Raw genomic sequence first — 18,763 nt, 5'->3', positions numbered from 1 at the left:
CCAAGACTGTTTTTCTCTCTCTCTTTCTTTTTTTTTCTCTTTTACTTTTTTACATCATATTATTAAAAACTAAACGATCCCCGGCTGAAACGAGGGCGCAGTGGAAAGACAATTACCAGAGTGAGGCAGATACATACATTTGTGAACATGGGTTTGTCTATGCTTGTTACAGCTGTTGTAGTTTTCCTGAACATCACAGAACTTGTTTAATTCGCTAAGAATTTATTGCTTGTTACGTTTTCGTGATTTTTATGACAAGGAAACAACAAAGGGCCAGGAATGTGGTCGCTGCACTGAAGCCGAAGTTTGATTAAATTGGCATCCAAATTTAAAGAACCGTCTGTTGTTTTTCCAGAGAAATGAAAAATTATGTCTTTTTTTTTACTGCCCACCCTTTCCTGTCATTGTTTTTCAAACACATTATACGGGGCAGACATCAAAAGGACAAGAGAGAATGTATCATCCAGGCCAAACACCCACGCGGCTCTTCAGCCACTATCTAAACCAGCTGTGGCATCCCTGACCTGACATAACCAGATGTCAGGGCTGCTGGAGTGAAAGTGTGAAGGATTACCTGCAGTTTGCTTCTTTTCTTCGCAATGATTCCGTTGAGTGGAAAAATGAGGATGACAGTGGCAATTCCTGCCAAGGCTGATGGGCCGAGATGCTAGACAGAGGAAAAAGATGAAAAAAAAAAAGGTGTCATGCGTGTTTTTGGATTTGCGGATGAGACGCATTGTGAAAATCCTGCATTTCAACATACCTGCCAGAGGAAGAAGAGACAAAGAGCAATCTCGATGGGAGCCAGCCAGACAGCGTTGAAGTACACCACAAAGTCCATGAGCTTCTGAGTGTCTGCTGAAACCAGATTCACAATCTCGCCCACGGTGCAAGTCCTCCTGGCCGAGCTGTTTATCACCAAAGACTGCGTTGACAATAATAGAGACAAAGACATGTAGCTCTCAGTGCATTGTGTAAAGTATAATTTTACACCCTCGTAGAGATTTCAGACGGTCATTCATCTCAGGAAAAAGCTGTTAATCACATGCTGTGTATTGCTATCCAGTCTGGAAGTAAAAAAGGCTTTTGTTTTCACCATTTAATTTATGATACACATCTTAGCCGCTACACGTCGGCGTACTCGGCTCTACCCACCTTCCTGTAAACCAGCCCCATAACGGCTGTCTTCACCCTCATTCCCACCGTGAAGCAGGTGTACATGTACTGATGGTTGAAGAGGGACTGGAGGCAGGAGAGCAGGAACATGAGAGTGGCATAGAAGTAGCCTTTCCACAGCGGAGCATCATCATCCCTCATGAAACCCAGGAGGAGACTGTGGCGGAGGAGAAGAAGAGGATTAATACAGGGCTATCACTTGTTTGCACATACTGTATTCATTTTTCTTTGTTTGACCTGTTCAGTGCACCTTTAACCTTCGTCTTGTGTTAGCTTTTGACTGCCATCTATGGTGTTTTGGGTCAGTTTTAACCTGCATTTTAAATCAGCTATAAAATACACTAAACACATTTTTTTTTTCATTCAATTTGTTTTTCTTCTTTTGGTTACATTGTTAGGCTTCCTTATCCATGAAAATATTGGTTTAAATAGTTTTTTGGCTTCAATGTAACCTTCTTCTTGTGTTAGCTTTCCCCTATCATCTATGGTGTTAGGGTCAGTTTTGACCCGAGTCTTCAATCAGCTGTAAAACACACTAAAACAATTATTTATCATCCCATTTGTTTCTCATCTCTTGGTTACATTGTTAGACTTCCTTATCCATGAAAAGGTTGGTTTTGCACTTATGATTTCAGTTTTAACTGTTCTTATCGTTATAACCGGGTCAAAATTGACCCGAACACCACAAATGTAACAATTTTCACCAGAGCATTTTAGAACTTTGTGAAAATTTTCTTTTTTTTGTTTTATTTTGTTTAAATAGAGGTTCCTGACAATGTCAAAAAGTCTTGATTCTATAAACAAATTTATGTGGTACTTCTATGCATTTAAAACTTGAAAACGGGTCACTGGTGACCTGAACACCAGAGGAAGGTTAATATATCAAAGTCCGACTTCCTACGTCTTTGTGGATTTCCCTGGAAAGCAGTGAGTGATACAAATCACTGCAGACAGACGGATTTTTACCCTGTCAACACAATCTTATTTACCATGTTCAATCTGGTATCATTGGACTTTTCATTGTGTGCTTTGACCCAGTGGCTTTCAGTGTTGCTGCGGCTGCTGGCTGACTCCAGTCCACGCAGAGTGGCTCGGGTTGCACAACAGCACTCAGCCTGCGGCCCGGCTGCCCTCACACTTGGCCAGCGGCTCCCTTATTGTGGTCCCATTGCATTTCTGCCATTTAGAGCCTCCTCTTCCCTCTCTGCCCCCCCCCCCCCTCTCCCCATGCTGGAGCTGTACCCATGCTGCCTGTCCCCCCCTGGCTGTGGTCTCATCTACTTTTCTCGCTCACAGCTCCGTGACCATAATTAACACTTCCACTGATTCAGTGCTGTGCATCAACAACAACATTCCAGTCTGGCTGGTGGGATGGCGGGTCAGCCGTGACCTGTTTTCACCGCTGCCAGCGTCTGTTGTTGTTAGTATAAGGAATCATTTAAAATAGAACAACGAAGGTGACATCTGAGGCGCTGCTTATACAGCAATATCTATATATCTATACAGACTGTGGTGTTTTAGTTTCCCCACAATGTTTCTTTAAATTATCATGGCATGGAAATATATTGTCTTTCACTTAAACCTCCAAACTGATCTGGACAGTTTCACAATGAAAACTTTCTTTTTTTAAACTAAGGCCTGAACTGCTGTCCATCCAGGTAATTTCAGTCTGATTTGAGGTTTGGAAATATTGGATCCAACTTTCCTCAATACAGTGCACCGAAAGCCATTTACGTAGTTTGTAGGAAAAACTTAACAACAACATTTATCCTAACTGTCCTCCGTGAGTTTGGAATCTGGATCCAGGGGGTGGGCGGTTTGTGTTTGGGGTAGTAATATTTATTTATTTGTTTAGTTTTTCTCTGATCTTATTATATGCACATGTACTTTATTATTATTTCACCTATTTGTATTTATTTATTTCGATTATTATTTTACTTATTCCTATATATACATGTATTATTCTAGTTTTATTGTTTACTTTTATGTATCTGTATACATTTATAGGTATATGGTATATGTGAATACATATCTTATGATTTATTGTTGTAACACTGACTTGTACCTTCTATATTTCTCAGTAAAGATAAAATAAAAAGTTGATCACAAAACAACAACATTTCTCTCCAAATACAATGACAGTTGTGCCTGATTTCTTTCATTATACTAACTGTTCACATCATTGTTGTTTCTGAAGCATTTTCAGCACCACAAACCAAATCCCCCTGAGCTTTATGAGACTGGCTTGAGATTCAGCTAATGTTTCCAAACAGTGGCAAGTCACGCCACAGCAGCTTAATGCCAGATTTCACTCATGGTTGAGACTATAGATGTAGGTCTGGAGAGCACAATATATCTTACCTAAGCACTTGAGGGATGGCGAACATGAAGGCATCGTGGAATATGATACACAGGGTGCCGGTCAGGAAGTACGGGCCAAACTTGCGTGCCAGGGTCCTGAGCAGAAAGAAGCCGGAGCTCTGCTCCTTCTGCAGCTTCCTGAGGAGCTGAGCCTGGTCTGGCAGTCTGCTGCCCAGCGCCACGCCCGACGCCAAGGCCTTCTCCTGCCTGCCAGAGGGAGAGAATGCACACGGTTACAGACCAGACATCTGTGTCAGAGATGCCCCAACATGGTTCTGGCGCCTTTCAAACTGTTAATGTAAAACAGACTGTTAGGTTATTCTTGCCATCACTGATGGGCTCAAGAATTCGCCAACAGCAGTTAAAGGCATTATTCATCGCCATAATTATTGGACTTAACGACAGATCTTCAAAGCACGAGCTTTGAAACAAGCTTTGAAAATGAAGTGCTGGTGTCCTGACATTATGGTACTGTATGTCCTCAAGTGACTCTTTGGGACCTATTTTTGTCCGTGGATGCCTCTGATGAAATGTCCCAAATTTCAAGTTTACCGCAATCATAGCTAAGTCGTGCTCTGCTTGGGTCATTAATTCAACCAGAAACATGTTGATGTTTGACCACATCGCAATAAAAATGCTCCTGGTTCCTTGGCTGTTAAATGGCGAGAGCTGTATGGTGGAATCGCATACACACTGTGCCAAAATAGCGAGCCATATGGTGCCAGAGGAAACATCTGCAAGCACATCTGCACACGTCAGCTCCCTGTGAGGATTGATCTTCTGCTGCTGGCTAATACATTTAAAAAATAATCACGTGGATCCTTGCTCCACAGATTTCACATAAAAGTCTGTTTATTCATTGTGAGGAGAAAAATACAGCCTGAGTTCTATTATATCATCTGTTGCTGCGGACAGAGCTTTTTTTAAAGTCTGAGAAAATAACCCGATGATTTCATTGAGGTTATGATGTCATCAGAGAGATCTTGTCTGCCGCGTGGAGACTAAACCAGGGTTCCTACACGTTTGAAATGTCCAAATTCCATACTTTTTCCAGACCCTAATTTCCAGACTTCTTGGGGGGGAATCAAATAATTTGTGATATTTGAGTAAATAGATGTGCATAATATAAAAAAAATAAGCAATTTATCATTAGTTTTCATTATTCTGAATGTGTATGCCATTATATCACCAAATAATTTCCAGGAAATTGTAGCTATAGATCCAATAGCACATACAGAATAATTAACCCAAATAACTTCAGATAAGTACAGTATTAAGATAAATATATTTCCATACAATAGTTTCCATTTTCCATACTTTTCCAGACCAAATGTATGAAATCAAATTCCCTACTTTCCATACTTGTGTAGGAACCCTGCTAAACATTCATAAGAGAGAGTCTGCGTTGGTAAATTGGTGCACTGGTAACACAGGGATGATCGAGTGAAATTATTGCAATATGGGCAGTAAAAATCTGTCTTATTGTGAGTAGGCCAGTAAATCCTGATCCTCACTCTCGAATTTTGGCGCACTCTGCTGTCCAGTCCTGTTGAAGCTCAGAGATGATCTTGTCTGACGTGTCCTCCTGCCTCAGGGTCCACAGATCCTCCGCCGCCAGTGGGGCACGATAACCCTTCACGACCAGCCTGAGGAGGAGGAGGAGGGAGTTGCAGAGATGATTCCCGCGTGCAATCGTCACCAAAACAAACACATTATTGTAAACAAAGTGTAAACAACTGTTGCTACAAATGAGTCAGCCTAGAAATGAGGGGGTTTTGAAGAACCGTCTTACCCAGTGAACCACCAGAAGAGGATCTTTGACAGGAAAGAGGCATCTTTTACGGGACAGGGATTCTGCAACAGATTAAAAAGAAAAACAGACTCATAGTTGTTTTCGCAGTAAATCTTTCACCACTTAAAGGCTCTCGAGAAATACGCAGGCCGACTGACTGGTCGATGGTTGAATGCGGCGCTTGTGTGAGGGATGTTGTTTGAGAATGGTGATGTGTGTAAATAACAGAGTACAGTCAGGTGGTCCATTGTGAGGAGAAGAGGCCATGAACTCCCACAGGACAGAATAAATAGAGTTCAGTGTTAGCGCACGGTAAGGATGACGTTCTGAGGTCTAGTGCAGACAGAGTGGAAATGTGTCATCACAAACTACACAACACAGACAAATGCACACATGCACATACAGTCCACAGAAAGTTTCTCCTCTGCTACATTCTTTATGGCATCCCTCCGCCCTGCCGCCCCCTCACCATGGTGTTTGCTCGCTTCATGACCAGCACTGTTGCTCTTCATCCCCTCACTTCCTCTCTTCCTGTGAGTAACTCTAACCAGAGCGTGGGGTGGAGGGGAGGAAGAGGAGGAAGAAGAGGAGGACACAACAAGGAGGGACCCATGGGTGTGTCCGCCACACCAGACTGCGGCTTCTCCGCTCTCAGCCTCCTCACTGCCGGCCAAAAGACTTTGTGAGGGACTTTTCCAGCTATTTTGTTTATCACCGTGGAAATATTACGTCACACGTGTGCTTTGATTGATTGGGAGCTCATCAGTGGCGTGCACAGACTTTCTGAAGGGCAGGGGTGAAAAGGAAAATAAAGGGCACATAGCGCATCCTCACCACTGAAGAGGGCACTTTAGCACATGTTTTGGCTCCTAGAGGACACTTAAAGGGATAGTTCACCCAAAATTGAAATTTCACTCATTATCTACTCACCCTCATGTCGACTAAGGGCTGGGAGAAGTTTCAGAATTCTCTGTGGCTTCTCTGAGTTACAGGGGGTCTCGGCGTAGCAGTGCATGTCCATATGATGGTTGCAAATGGATACCAACTGTCTTCGTAACAAAAAAACACACCAAAAAACATCCAAATACCTCCATGCTGCTCGTATGTAATGTCCGTCTTGTATTGAAGCCCCGAAATGCAAAATTGTCTGGAAAAAAATTAAATAAGTCTATATTTCAAGCTTGTTTGTAGCGGAAGCTTCTCGAAGCTCCTCTTCCCGGTTCGTCAAATTTGGAAGAACTGAGAAGAGGAGCTTCCACTACAAAACAAGCTTGAAAAATAGACTTATTTAATTTTTTTCCGGACAATTTCGCATTTCGGGGCTTCAATACAAGACGGACATTACATACGAGCAGCATGGAGGTATTTGGATGTTTTTTGGTGTGTCTTTTTGTTACGAAGACAGTTGGTATCCATTTGCAACCGTTATATGGACATGCACTGCTACGCCGAGACCCCCTGTAACTCAGAGAAGCCACGGAGGACTCTGAAACTTCTCCCAGCCCTTAGTCGACATGAGGGTGAGTAGATAATAGAGTAAAATTTCAATTTTGGGTGAACTATCCCTTTAAATGCACGTTTTTATTCTCCCAGGGGGCACTTTAGGCACACCACTGGAGCTCATTCTCATTCACCTGTCAGCTCTCCTCCGTGTGCTATTTCTGAGCCTGGGGGGTGAGTCAGGCAGGTTTGATGAGAGAGTGAGATGTGTATTATTGAATAATGGCTTTTGCTGTTGTGTGGTCATGGACTGCAGGCAGCGCAGCGGTCATGATGTTATCCAACGCCGGAGTGAGTGAGTGAGTCGTGTTGATGGTATGTGGGACAACAATGTCAAACACACACATACACCCATTCACGCTCCCCTCACAGGAAGCCAAAGTGGTGAAATGAGAGAGAGAGAGAGGGAGGGAGGGAGAAGGGCGGGGAGGGAGGTGAATCACACCATTTCATCCAAAAGGGGAAAGTGTCTTCACACAAAAGAGTTGAAAACCACAAGACAGCTGCTCTGGCATTTTCTGTCCCGGGTATTAGACCGGAGTGGACATTTCTGACGGAAGTGGGATACATTCTTCTCTGCCTACCTTTTCCAAGACGGTTTTTCCCACTGGAGGCTGGTCAGCAAAACAGCACAGGAAGAGCTGGGCCAGTTGGATAGTGAAGTAGGAGAAGAAGGCGAGGTATCGTACAATGTCTGAGGCAATGCCCTGTGGAATAAAGAAGACACACCAGACTGAGGAGGCTGCTACACGGCTCAAACATGTCAGAACCTCCAAGTTAGAGTTCCTTGAGTTTGTTTGCTCTAAGCTATTCCAGACATGTTTTTCTTACATTAATTGGCTTCATGGCCAAGCACATGCCACAGAAAAATAACGTTTTAGTCGCATCAAGACATGGGGGTTTTCAACTGGATCAAAATGGGCTTTGGTTGATTCATGTGTTTCAACATTACCAAACAAATCACACATCCTGTTGTATACGGCTCTATTTATCTTCCTGTGGCTTTGTGTGCAGTTTTGCAACAACACAAGATTCGTTAAATGGCTTTTCCCACGCTTACACATTGTATAGCAGAGGATATGGTTTATACAGCAAGATCACACACACAATAAAGAGTATTTTGGACCTTTAGGCTAAATCAGAGTGAAAACCCAAAGTCTTTAATGGTGTACTTTATATAAATGAATAATAGTTAAAGCTGCCTCTCAGTCACGCTAAGCGGCCATATCTGTAAATAGAGAGTTTGTGGTTTTACAAACCACCAACCCCGACTTTCAATAAAGCCCACAGCTGCAGTATTAACCACTCTGAGACTTTGGTGAAATGTAGGACGAGCATGTTATTCTTGACATACAGAAATTGTGGGTTCTGGCAGAGGTATTGTGTACTACTAGGTCAACACCGCCGCCACAGCCAGCCTGTTGTGCAGCAGTACGTGTACGCAGCGCCCAGAAAGTTGATATGAAGGGGCCGATTGGATCCGGCCACACGGTGAAAAACAAGATGACCAGAGAGTAGGCGGCAAAAATGTAGGTCAAGCAACTAAGATTGGCCAAGGGTCCACAAACATGAACCCTGTCAACTCCAGCCATCAACACTGAAATGTAAAATACTTTGTTTAGAAAGCAGCCCACAATACATAAATATGAAGTGACACAGAAAAGCTGAGACCGCACCTCGTAGAACACGTACTGCACACACACCAATCTATATCTATATATGTCTATGTCTAAATCTACTGTATCTATACAATGGGAAGAAAATAAAGATAGATACAAGCTTATTAAATCTATTAAATCATATGTATTATGTTATATGAGTGAATCAATTCCTGACTGATTGATGATTAAATCCTGATTATACTATATGTGCACATAATTGAAAAAAAAAACTAAAATAATGTAAATATCTATAAATTTGAGCCATATAAGCAAAAGAAATCAAAATTTAAAATAGTTTATAATTTTGATTCTCAGTTTTTATTGATGTTTCATTTGCACCCACATTAACAGAAAACTTTTTGGGGAATACTTTTTTCTTGCAGGTTTTAGGTGAGAAGATTAATAAACTTTCATGTCTGCACAAAGATAACAAACCCCATCCCCATCCAGCACCAGGCTCTATCATCTGCATATCTGACACTACATCCCATCATTTAGATGCTGTCTTAAAGAAATGATCCACCTATTGATGCCTGCTTTTTTCAGCTCCCATGATCTACAGTTTTTGGCAGAGACGACGGGATGAGACGTTATTAGGAGCTGGTTGAATACAAATTTGATAGATGATATGGACAAGAAATATACTGCAGCCACGTGTGTATCCTGCGTGGACGCGCGGTGGAATGAAATGAAAACATCTGTGTCTAGATCTAAATGGCCTCGCATTCTGTGTGGATGCATAGATTTCCATCTGGCTGTGTTTACGGCAGTGTAGGCCCATAAACACAGCGCTGACGTTCCTCTGGTCTGACCCTGGGCTGCCATGTCTCACCAGCATTTATCCCAGGGCCATCATTACTTTCCCCCAAGCAGTGTGGGAATGTCACACTGAGGACGATAAAACAGAAATATGGATGTGTGTGTGTTTGTGTGTTTTTATAGAAATGCAAATGCGACTACCCCACGGCTGTGTGCGCTTAAATAGAAACTTACCCCATACAACAATGATTGCAGTGTCTGATGGGAGACTCAGGAAGAAAAGGCAAACTTAAACACACACAGGCTTGACCAGAATTGGCAGTGTCATCCTCCAGCACTTGGTTAACTTTAGGTTACCTTGGTTAAAATTGAGGGATGAAATAGAAACTCTTTGCTGACACAGGGAATATCTCACGCTGTGCTGCTGGAGTCTTGTGTCTAGACTATGGGCGAGAGTAGACCTGATTAGATATCCCTGCTCACTACTTTGACACTGCAGGTTCAATGAGTTCAAACTCACTGAGCTGCAGCTTATTCCTGATATTCAAAAGTCAAAATGGGGGTTAACCTTGAACAAATTTGCAACAGAAGCAAACTCAACTGATTTTGTATCCTCAACATGTCCTGAGTGAGGGGAAAAAAGCCCTGAAGAATCAGGGAAAGTTTAGAAAAAGACCAAAATATAGCCCATTCATACGCCTATTCATTATTTTTTCTCATGAATAGCTTAAAAATTTTAACCTTTAGATATCTCCATGAAAATTACCCAGTTGATTACAAACAAAAAATGTATTACAAGTTTTTTTTAATTGTTTGTTAATGTGAGCAAATTTGCATAATTTTTTTGACAGCACAGGTACAGTAGAAAGAAATACTATATATATCATCATGTGTGCAGCATTACGTTTAATTACAGGGTGAAAACTCCTGTTAAATGCTATGACATGTTTATATTACACATTAATTAATGAGCTAAAGACATACCTCGTCCATGGCCAGCTGGATTTTAGCTCTGAGAGGCACCAGGGAACAGACGACAGCCAAGACCCAGAACAGGAAGAGAAACACAGAGGAACGACAGCCTCTTATTCTTTCCAACTGGATGATGCATAGGGCCAGGATCTAGACAGAGAGAGACCAAATTCATGTGTGATTCTTACTGCACGGGAGAGGAAATAAATCTGTCACAGAGACAGAGAACAGAGAGCCAAAACAACTTGGAGCAACTCCATTGATTTAAAAAAAAAAAAAAAGAAGAAGTAAATTTCGAGTAATTGACTTTTATTATCGCACTACACTACATCTTTTTTTTATTTTTTATTTTGGAAAAGATGTAGTTTAACTGGGAAAGCTACCATTCAGTGCTACTCCACTTAAATTCAATTGGAGGAAATAAAGCACTAGCTCTCTTGTATTAGCTGCCAGTGCCACTGCCAACGTTTCCAACAGAGCACAGAGGAAATAATAAGATTTCGGCTGATCTAACGCAGCTGATGGTGGTTTTGAGAAAGAACTTGGGTTTCTGGGATTCCCCTGGTTTGCAGGCGCACATGCCGTCTGGCAGCCTTCTGCCTATAAAATTAGACATTAGACATCTATGGTACCCCGCACGCTCTGCACATACTTCTCAATGTTACTATATACTTTACTTTGGGGGGGAAAAAAGCAAAACTCTTAACTGTGATGTTTTCTTGAAAATAAGAGTGTTTCAGTGTTTGGACACGGCTGTCTGTCCATCCTGTCTGACAAGTCATGCACTATAATTGGTTCCTCTCTGAGTGGTTGGCCAAGTGAGACGTCACTTCGTCATGCCAGCTCATCACCAAGAGGAGAGAACGCGGGTTTAGCTTTCGTAATGTGAACCACATTGGTAACTTTGGGATGAGCCACAGCACTGTCCTGTTATAAACTATAGCGGTCTGGTAATTATATAAATTTTTTTGCATCAACAGCCTGATACGCTGTAGGAAGAGCTGTGTGCAGATTCCTCACTGTCCCGCGGTGAGGACAGTGAATATCTATAAGTTCCAGTAGGCGCTTGTGCATTTGGCGGAGTGATTGAACTTTTTTTTTTTTGGTCATTCATTTTTACCACATACCTGACACTTGCCAGTCCATCAAAGGATGAATACAGATAGACAGACACTTACAGTCATGCCTATGGGGAATTTAGAGTCTCCAGTCCACCTGCCTTGAATGTGTTTGGGCAGTTGGAGCCAAAGGCGCATCTACGGCTGGGATGTGAACACTAGGAGAACATGTGAGCTCCAACTACGTTTGTCCAGGAACTTAATGCCCATGTGCTTTTGGGAGCAACTGTTAATTACAACCACTCTAGTTATTGGTAACTGTGATAACTGTTTACATTTTTATTTTACTTTGCAAATGTTTTTATTTATTTATTTTTTATTTTTCATTCATTAATTGTTTTTTTGTGGGCAGCAGAAAATGGACATATCACCACTGTATAAAGACGATATTGTGAAAATGATAGAAAAACTATTTAAACATGCATCAGATATAGAGCAGATACTGTCCCTGTGTTTTCACCAGGTCACTAACTTTGTAGACACTGAAGCTGCTGGTTGGAAAACTAAAATAATCATCTGAAAGACACTAAAAAGTGGGATGGGTAATTTTCTGTGTGTTCAACATTATGAGGGACACATTTGACTTAACACATAGTAATTTGAATAATTCTTCATATATAAAAATATTGTTAATTGTATTCCTACTTTCTTTATATATATGTATAATCTATAATGTATGGAATTTCTAATTTCGATCAATTCTTTTGTGAACTCCATCAGATCTACATTGTCAGTCAATAGTGGCAAGAACGGTCTGTTCCTGACTGCTGGTACTTCACGTTCTGATCTGATGAGGTTAGGGCTGCATCAGCCCAAATCCAAACCTTTATATAAGTGAAGAAAACGTATAGCTGACCTTGGGTCAGTAGCTGAGGGCATGAGCATGGTTATTCCTAGCCTTTTCCGCTCTGACTGGCCATATTACTGCAAATCTTAAGCCCATCTGTTTGTTCAAGTCAGTGGGTGGAACTAAGTCCATCACCAAGCCCCAAATCAAAACCCTACCTTATAATTACATGGGAAGTGTGCAGTGCTGGGGAATGAGTAGGAGCTTTACGTCATGGTATTACTGATTATAGTCAGTGTCATGAGTCTGCTTTTCAATACTGACCATGATTCGTTTGTGGGCCGTCTGACATGGGCGGAAGCGTTCTCATACATTAACTCGAGTGGAAGGGCAACAAAACAGGTTGGTGACAGCAACAAGAGCACAGTGTACCAGGCACCCTGCACCCTGAGAACGGGAGGTGGTGGGTGGCTACAATCAACATCCATCTAGAAAATGATATCCTTTATAGGTCTGGTGAGAAGACTTAAAGATTGGTGACATTGCTCATAGCATGATAAAGAAGGAGATGGTTGTTGTCTGGCCCCTGATGTGATAAATGATACGCTCGAAATAAACAACGTTTTTGAAACGTATCCCTCGATACAAGAGACGTCTCAGTATTTTTTTTTACCAAAACACGTGCTGGTGTTTACTCAGGAGTCTGAAAAAGACCACAGGTGGGCAAGGCTGTCTGACTTGGAGGGAGGGAGACTGTGCAGGACCTGTATAAGGCTGCAGAGAGAGGAAGCTTTGTGAGTGAGGCTTTACGGCCCAGTGGGTCAGATTTAGAGGCTCGCTGGACTACAGCAGCTCTCTCTATCTGGGCTCTGGACCCCCCCCCCCGTGCTGCATTGTAATTCTTATACCACTCCTGCTCAGGATAAACAGCATTTCTGCCATGCCACCCATGTTGCGAGTTGCACGCCTCCTCTGTTTATGCCTACACGCCAGTTAAGCGTAATTTAAAATCTCCTGAAAATGAGTGGCATCGAAGCGTTCAGCATGGTTTCCATCAACACAAGCCACTGAAAACATTTCTCTGATTGCATACCAGACCTTATCTTCTATAAATAATGTTCTGTAGCCCACCTTATACACCGCCCCCTATGTCCAGGTAGGGAGGGCCATTATGGTTTGATTCAAGATGCTTATGGAGGGAGAAAAGACAAACATTTGAAAAAAATCAAAGAGCTCACCCAGACAGCATACAGCTGCACTAGAGCTGCACTGATTTGGATCAACTGTTTCCTCTGCAGATTTTGGCATGTTTTGTCAATTTTAAACTTCTAGTTCTTAGTCCAACATAAGCAGGATGAATGTTTTGTTTCTTTGTCTTTTCTTCCTGCCTGCAAGAGGCATTGCAATTAAACATGCTGCACCTTAAATACAGTTTTGGTCAGAACAATGGCGCTCAAAGATGAAACTGGCGTCAGAACTTCTCATCCAACAGCATACCTGTTGTACCAATACAAAGAGGCTGAATCTTTCTGTGTAATTAGGGTTAAACACAGAGTACAACTGCGAGCCTCATCTTTGTATTCAGTGGTTTTGTATTTTCTAAAGATGAATCAAAAGGTTGGAGGAGATTCCATACAATTAAAGTGCATGATTAGTCGATGCACTTCCACCACGTGCATGAGTGGACAAGATTACGAGTGGATAATCACTATCACTTTATGCCTGATTAGCCTGTAATCTGTCATGTAGGGTAAATACAGTTTGGAAAAGAATAGGCCATACTGAAATGTAGCCTATAAAAACACCAGAATTATTATAGTTTACATGAAAAATTGTTCCTTTGTGAGTTGGCACTTTTTCATTGCACTGGAACTTTGCACATACGCACAGTTCCACATCAAATAGTAATTGATGTCATGACATATGTATTCTGCACTCTGATGAGTGATGGCCAAACACAAGCTGTGTTTTCAGGATACTGTAATATTTGCATTGCGTGCAACACTATAAATCTCTCCCTGGGTATACATCTTTGCGCCTCAGTGTCTGGCCAAAATACTGCACACATACACACACACACACACACACACACACACACACACACGTACTGCATATTCTTTCATGTGTTTGCACGTTGACATGTGAGCCAACGGGACACATGCTGAAATATTCCCCAAACCTCTCTGTTCGCCGGAGCAACGCAGCAGGGGTGTCAAAATGTGCAATGGCTCAATAGTTTAGGCATTTTTCACACACAAACAATGAAACCATTGAGAATTTGGTGAACTTTTGCACAATTACGCAACTCCATGCATTCACTGTGCATCATGATAACTCAGTCTTGTTTAGGAACAACAATCAAAACTAAATAAAGCTTGCTTATTACTAGAGATTACTAGAGATCTAGGGGTGAAGCTTTGTATCACAATTGCTTTAATATTGTAGCCAATTAAATGTAGGTATTAGAAACATAATTAAACATAAAGTTTGGTCAGCTGTAGATGCGTGAGTAAACACTTCTGTAAAGAACTGCAATATTTACCACAGTCATGCTGCGTATGATGGGGCTGAGGAGGAAGACCATGTGCTGCTGGATCTCCTGGCTCCTCTCCAGCAGAATATAGAAGAACTCCACGAAGCCAAAAGAGGCCAGCAGGAAACCCAACACCTGAGCAGGACAGGAAGGTAATGGGAGACAGAACTGGATAAAAATCTCTGGATGTTACATTTGCTAATATATTTCTGTTGACAGTGGGGGATGTTACTGAGGAAAACTAATGGATGTTTAAGCTGCTTTCAGTCATCGAAACCCAACAGGGCCAAAGTCTGGATGATGTCTCACCATTTTGGCGGTGCAGAGGCAGGACATCTGAATACGGCCGCGGTCATGGCAGTAGAGATGAAGGCAGTAGAACGGGGCCAGCAACCACAGGTAGATACAGGGAACCCACACCAGTACCGTGTTCTGGAAACACTGGGTCAGGTCTGGGTTGGCCGTGTACCATGTACGGTTCCAGTCCTGCAACGAAGAGAAAATGAGAAAGTTGAGATCAAAAAGAATCTATTTAAAGGCCATAAACTGAGCTTGCACTGTGAGATTATATTCATCGTCTGACGGACAGCTGGCCCAGAGACTTGGTGCAGGTCCTACGTTTCATCCATCAAGGCAGCGGTGAGAGAAACCACAGCAAGTTTACAGAAAATGTGTCTGTGCCCAATCCTGAGAGGGTGTGAGTTGGAAGAAGCCTATTTATTGCTAAGGAGCAGAGTCAGTCAGAGTCTGACCTTGTCTCTGGCTTGTTTTCTGATTCCAGTATAGGACAGTGTAAACTGTCAACACATTAACTATGAGGTTGGGGGGGGTTTACTAGTAATTAGGCCTATAAACAGCAAAAGCCGGTGTTTTGGGCAAAAACTTTTCGGGATTATGTAACAGCAGCAGAACCAGGATAGGTTGTCCATAGTTTAAACACAGGGAGCTAATTGGCTTGTTGTTGTCTTGCTCCCCTTGTTTGTCACCTCGCTGGTCTAATGAGGGGCCGGGTGTCTGGCTGCACTAACGAGACTTAGCCCCGCCGAGTCACCACAGGAAGTGGTTTACAGATTCTAGCACGGCGGTGCAGTCTGGCCCTGCTGATGGAGAGAGAGAGAGTTTATGTAACAACTGTCTGCTCACTGGATGTGAACCACGGCAGGTGAGACACACGTCACTTCGCTTCATGTCCCAGCTTGAAGAGTGATTAATACAAGTTTACCATCAGCTACAGAGCTCTTACTGTAGACGGCCTGTTTCACTTGAAATCAAAAGCATCACCTAACCACAGGTAGACGGGTAGAACGCCGACATAAATCTTCATACGGTAGCCGGTAATAGTTATATAATGAACACACCAGTGGTCTCTGTGAGCACTGATGTACCAAAAACCTGTTTCAGTGATGAATCTCTTGAGAAGCAGTGAGTGGGAGGCTACTTTCACAGACCCTTCTGATTCCTGCGGTCAATGGCAGGCAAATGAACAGAGCACTTTTATGTAAGAAATCCAACTTGTCAAACACAGTCCAAGCTTTTTTTTTCTTGTGCATTCTGCTCAGTACTTATCCTGTTTCTCACCCTCGGCTGAAGTGGTCGCAATAAACTAGTAGATGCCAACAGCTTGGGTGCCGCAAGGTGTCTATATTTACCTGACAAACACAGTGATGTGAAAGTGGAGAGAAAAGACAGAAAACCCTCTGAAAGTCACTTCCCTCTCATTTGAAAAACTAATGCAGTGTCTAATATCCTAATTGTAAGGAGAAAAGAAAAATAAAACAGAAATGTTCCACTGGGTTGTGAGAAAACAAAGCAACATTATGCACCTGATGTAAGTATGTGGCATGTACAGACTAAAGACACTGTAATTTTAGGGAGCATGGATCACTCTTGACAGGACTACTACAACTAAATATGCATTTCCTCCTGCGCTGTGCTGTGCATGCTCAGTTCTGCATTAAAACCATATAAATCCCCGGCTGTACCCCACGGCTGTGACTCATGAGTCAGCAGTGATGTCTTCCCACAAATATGTAAAGGGTTGATTTCTACTGTTAATAGGTGAAGGTACTCTGCAGCCAGCGTGACACAAAAACATCTTTTAAAACATCCTCAGTGTGATGTTCTGTGGCTAACAACATGACATCTGTCTGCACAGCACGATACACTAGCCTAGTTTCACTTTTCCTCACAAAGTTTGATGTCTGTTGTTCCTGAGGTTTTGCAGTGGGGGGGGGGGGCAAAAACAGAGACAGAATTGTAATGAGAAACAGAGAAGGAAAAGAAGAAAATTGGGGGGGAAGGGGGGTTGTTGAGAATGGAGTGCGTCCAGCCATTTTTGCCGTTCCAGCTGGATCACAGCCATTCCCTCTGTTTTCAAGCTGCGACTCAGAATGTGGAGGTTCGCTAATTTACAAGACTAATAAGCCTGTCCAAAAACAGCAGCTCGTTCAGTGTGACGCAACCCTGCTGCTCAGCATCTCGCTGTGTTGAATCACAGGGAAGAGTGACGGTAAATGCAACTCACACACTCACACACACACTACAGGTAAAGTCTTCTCAGACTTGTATTTACACTGAATTGTTAATACACTATTATGTAGCTACAGTCGGCAAACTGAGGTCAGCGTGTGCTACGCTGAGTTTCTTACTGTACTGCTGAGAGCTGCCAGCTGACCCATCCCCCTATTCCTCTCTATACACACTTTTAATACTTTTCATTCTATTATTTACATAAATCTTCAGCTGGCCAGTAAAAACCTGTCTAATGCCAGTGAACACTGATGAGCAAGGAGCCAGAGACAGCATGCTTAAGTGCCTTATTCTAATGCCTTTAATCACTGGGTCATATTAATTCTAGAGAAGAATAAAATATGAGTAAGACAAAGTCAGCATAAGGTCACGATAATGTCACATGTGTTAGGCACTTCAGTTTCCAAAAACACACTAACTGATACATTATTAGCCAATTCACAGGAAAAACAAAAATCCACTGGATGTAATCATACACTCATTACAACAGACTCAATAATATGGCTTTGCGTGGTAGAAAAAGACACAATAAACACACACACACAATAAATGCATGTAATTTCAGGGTCAGCGAACGCATCACAAACTCACCCACAGAGGGTCCAGGCCGCTCAGTCTGCAAAAGGCATCCATCCACTCGCTTGCTCCTTCCTCCCTGATGCTCCACTTGTTGGGATCTGAACAGCCGAACTGCTCCTTTACACACTCAGTGCCAGCACCGGCGTGTGCGTATGTGTGTGTGTGTGTAACAGGAGAGAGAGAACGAGCAGCCTGCAGTATGTGTGTCCTTAATAAACTTGTCCTCTCTCTAGCTAATGCTCGTACTTCTTGGGTTAAGCCGGCTCTTTGCTTCTCTGTCTGGGTGGCACACTGTGTGTTTATAAGTGTGTGTGTGTGTGTGTGTGTGTGTTTGAGTGTGTCTATGTGACTTTTCCTTCCCTTTAATAAAACATCTTCTCTCAATGAAACTCTGTCTGTGTCTGCCTCGCTGTTTGAACTGCTGCTGCCCTGAGATCCTGTGTCTTTCTGACTCTCACTCCGTCTGCTTGCCGTTTATGAGTGTGTCTCCTTGTTGGGTGGGTGGAAATATTTCTCTCTCTCTCTCTCTCTCTCTCTCTCTCTCTCTCTCTCACTCACACCCCTCTCCTCTCTCCCACATCTGCTGGATTTCAATCAAAACACCACATATACTCCCCTCAACGGGATGACAGTTCCACACCCAGACACACTCCTCAGACTCTCACTCCTTACCTCCTTTCCTAGTTCCCCTTCTTTCCCCTCTTTTCCCCTCGTCCCACACCGCCAGTCGTCTGACCACACAGTCTCTGTTTGTGCACACACACATACCTTTTAAACCCAGACTAGATGCACAAGGATAAAACGCTCTCCACTTAACTAAAATCCAACTTATTAGCATCACCAGTCACTGTTGTGTGGCATCTATCCACATGAACCAGCAGTGTGGTGTCGAGCTTAACCCAGCAGAATGTATGTATATATGGAAACACCTTTGTACATGGACACGTATAACATACTGGAGTTATGAAATTAAGTCCAGACATGAAACTAATCGAT

General features: G+C 42.6%; 1 protein-coding gene across 1 annotated transcript in view; it reads right to left on the bottom strand.

The window, feature by feature from the left end:
- abcc6a (ATP-binding cassette, sub-family C (CFTR/MRP), member 6a) overlaps positions 1 to 18,228 on the bottom strand; it is a 29,033-nt gene extending 10,805 nt beyond the window's left edge. The window contains exons 1-11 of the mRNA XM_085793457.1: positions 17,780 to 18,228; positions 14,969 to 15,145; positions 14,669 to 14,794; positions 10,234 to 10,371; positions 7,414 to 7,536; positions 5,330 to 5,391; positions 5,052 to 5,183; positions 3,538 to 3,744; positions 1,156 to 1,333; positions 764 to 925; positions 575 to 667 (exon numbers count right to left, since the gene is read on the bottom strand). Coding sequence (XP_085649583.1) covers positions 575 to 667; positions 764 to 925; positions 1,156 to 1,333; positions 3,538 to 3,744; positions 5,052 to 5,183; positions 5,330 to 5,391; positions 7,414 to 7,536; positions 10,234 to 10,371; positions 14,669 to 14,794; positions 14,969 to 15,145; positions 17,780 to 17,821 — 1,440 coding nt within the window. The 5' untranslated portion in view covers positions 17,822 to 18,228. The remainder of the gene's footprint in view (positions 1 to 574; positions 668 to 763; positions 926 to 1,155; positions 1,334 to 3,537; positions 3,745 to 5,051; positions 5,184 to 5,329; positions 5,392 to 7,413; positions 7,537 to 10,233; positions 10,372 to 14,668; positions 14,795 to 14,968; positions 15,146 to 17,779) is intronic.
- Between the last annotated feature and the right edge of the window lie 535 nt (positions 18,229 to 18,763).

This window comes from Trachurus japonicus, chromosome 1 (assembly GCF_045865225.1).
Source record: "Trachurus japonicus isolate A0001 chromosome 1, Traja_1.0".
Classification (NCBI taxonomy): domain Eukaryota; kingdom Metazoa; phylum Chordata; class Actinopteri; order Carangiformes; family Carangidae; genus Trachurus; species Trachurus japonicus.
The sequence above is the reverse complement of the archived record's forward strand: the minus strand, read 5'-3'. Positions and strand labels throughout refer to the sequence as shown.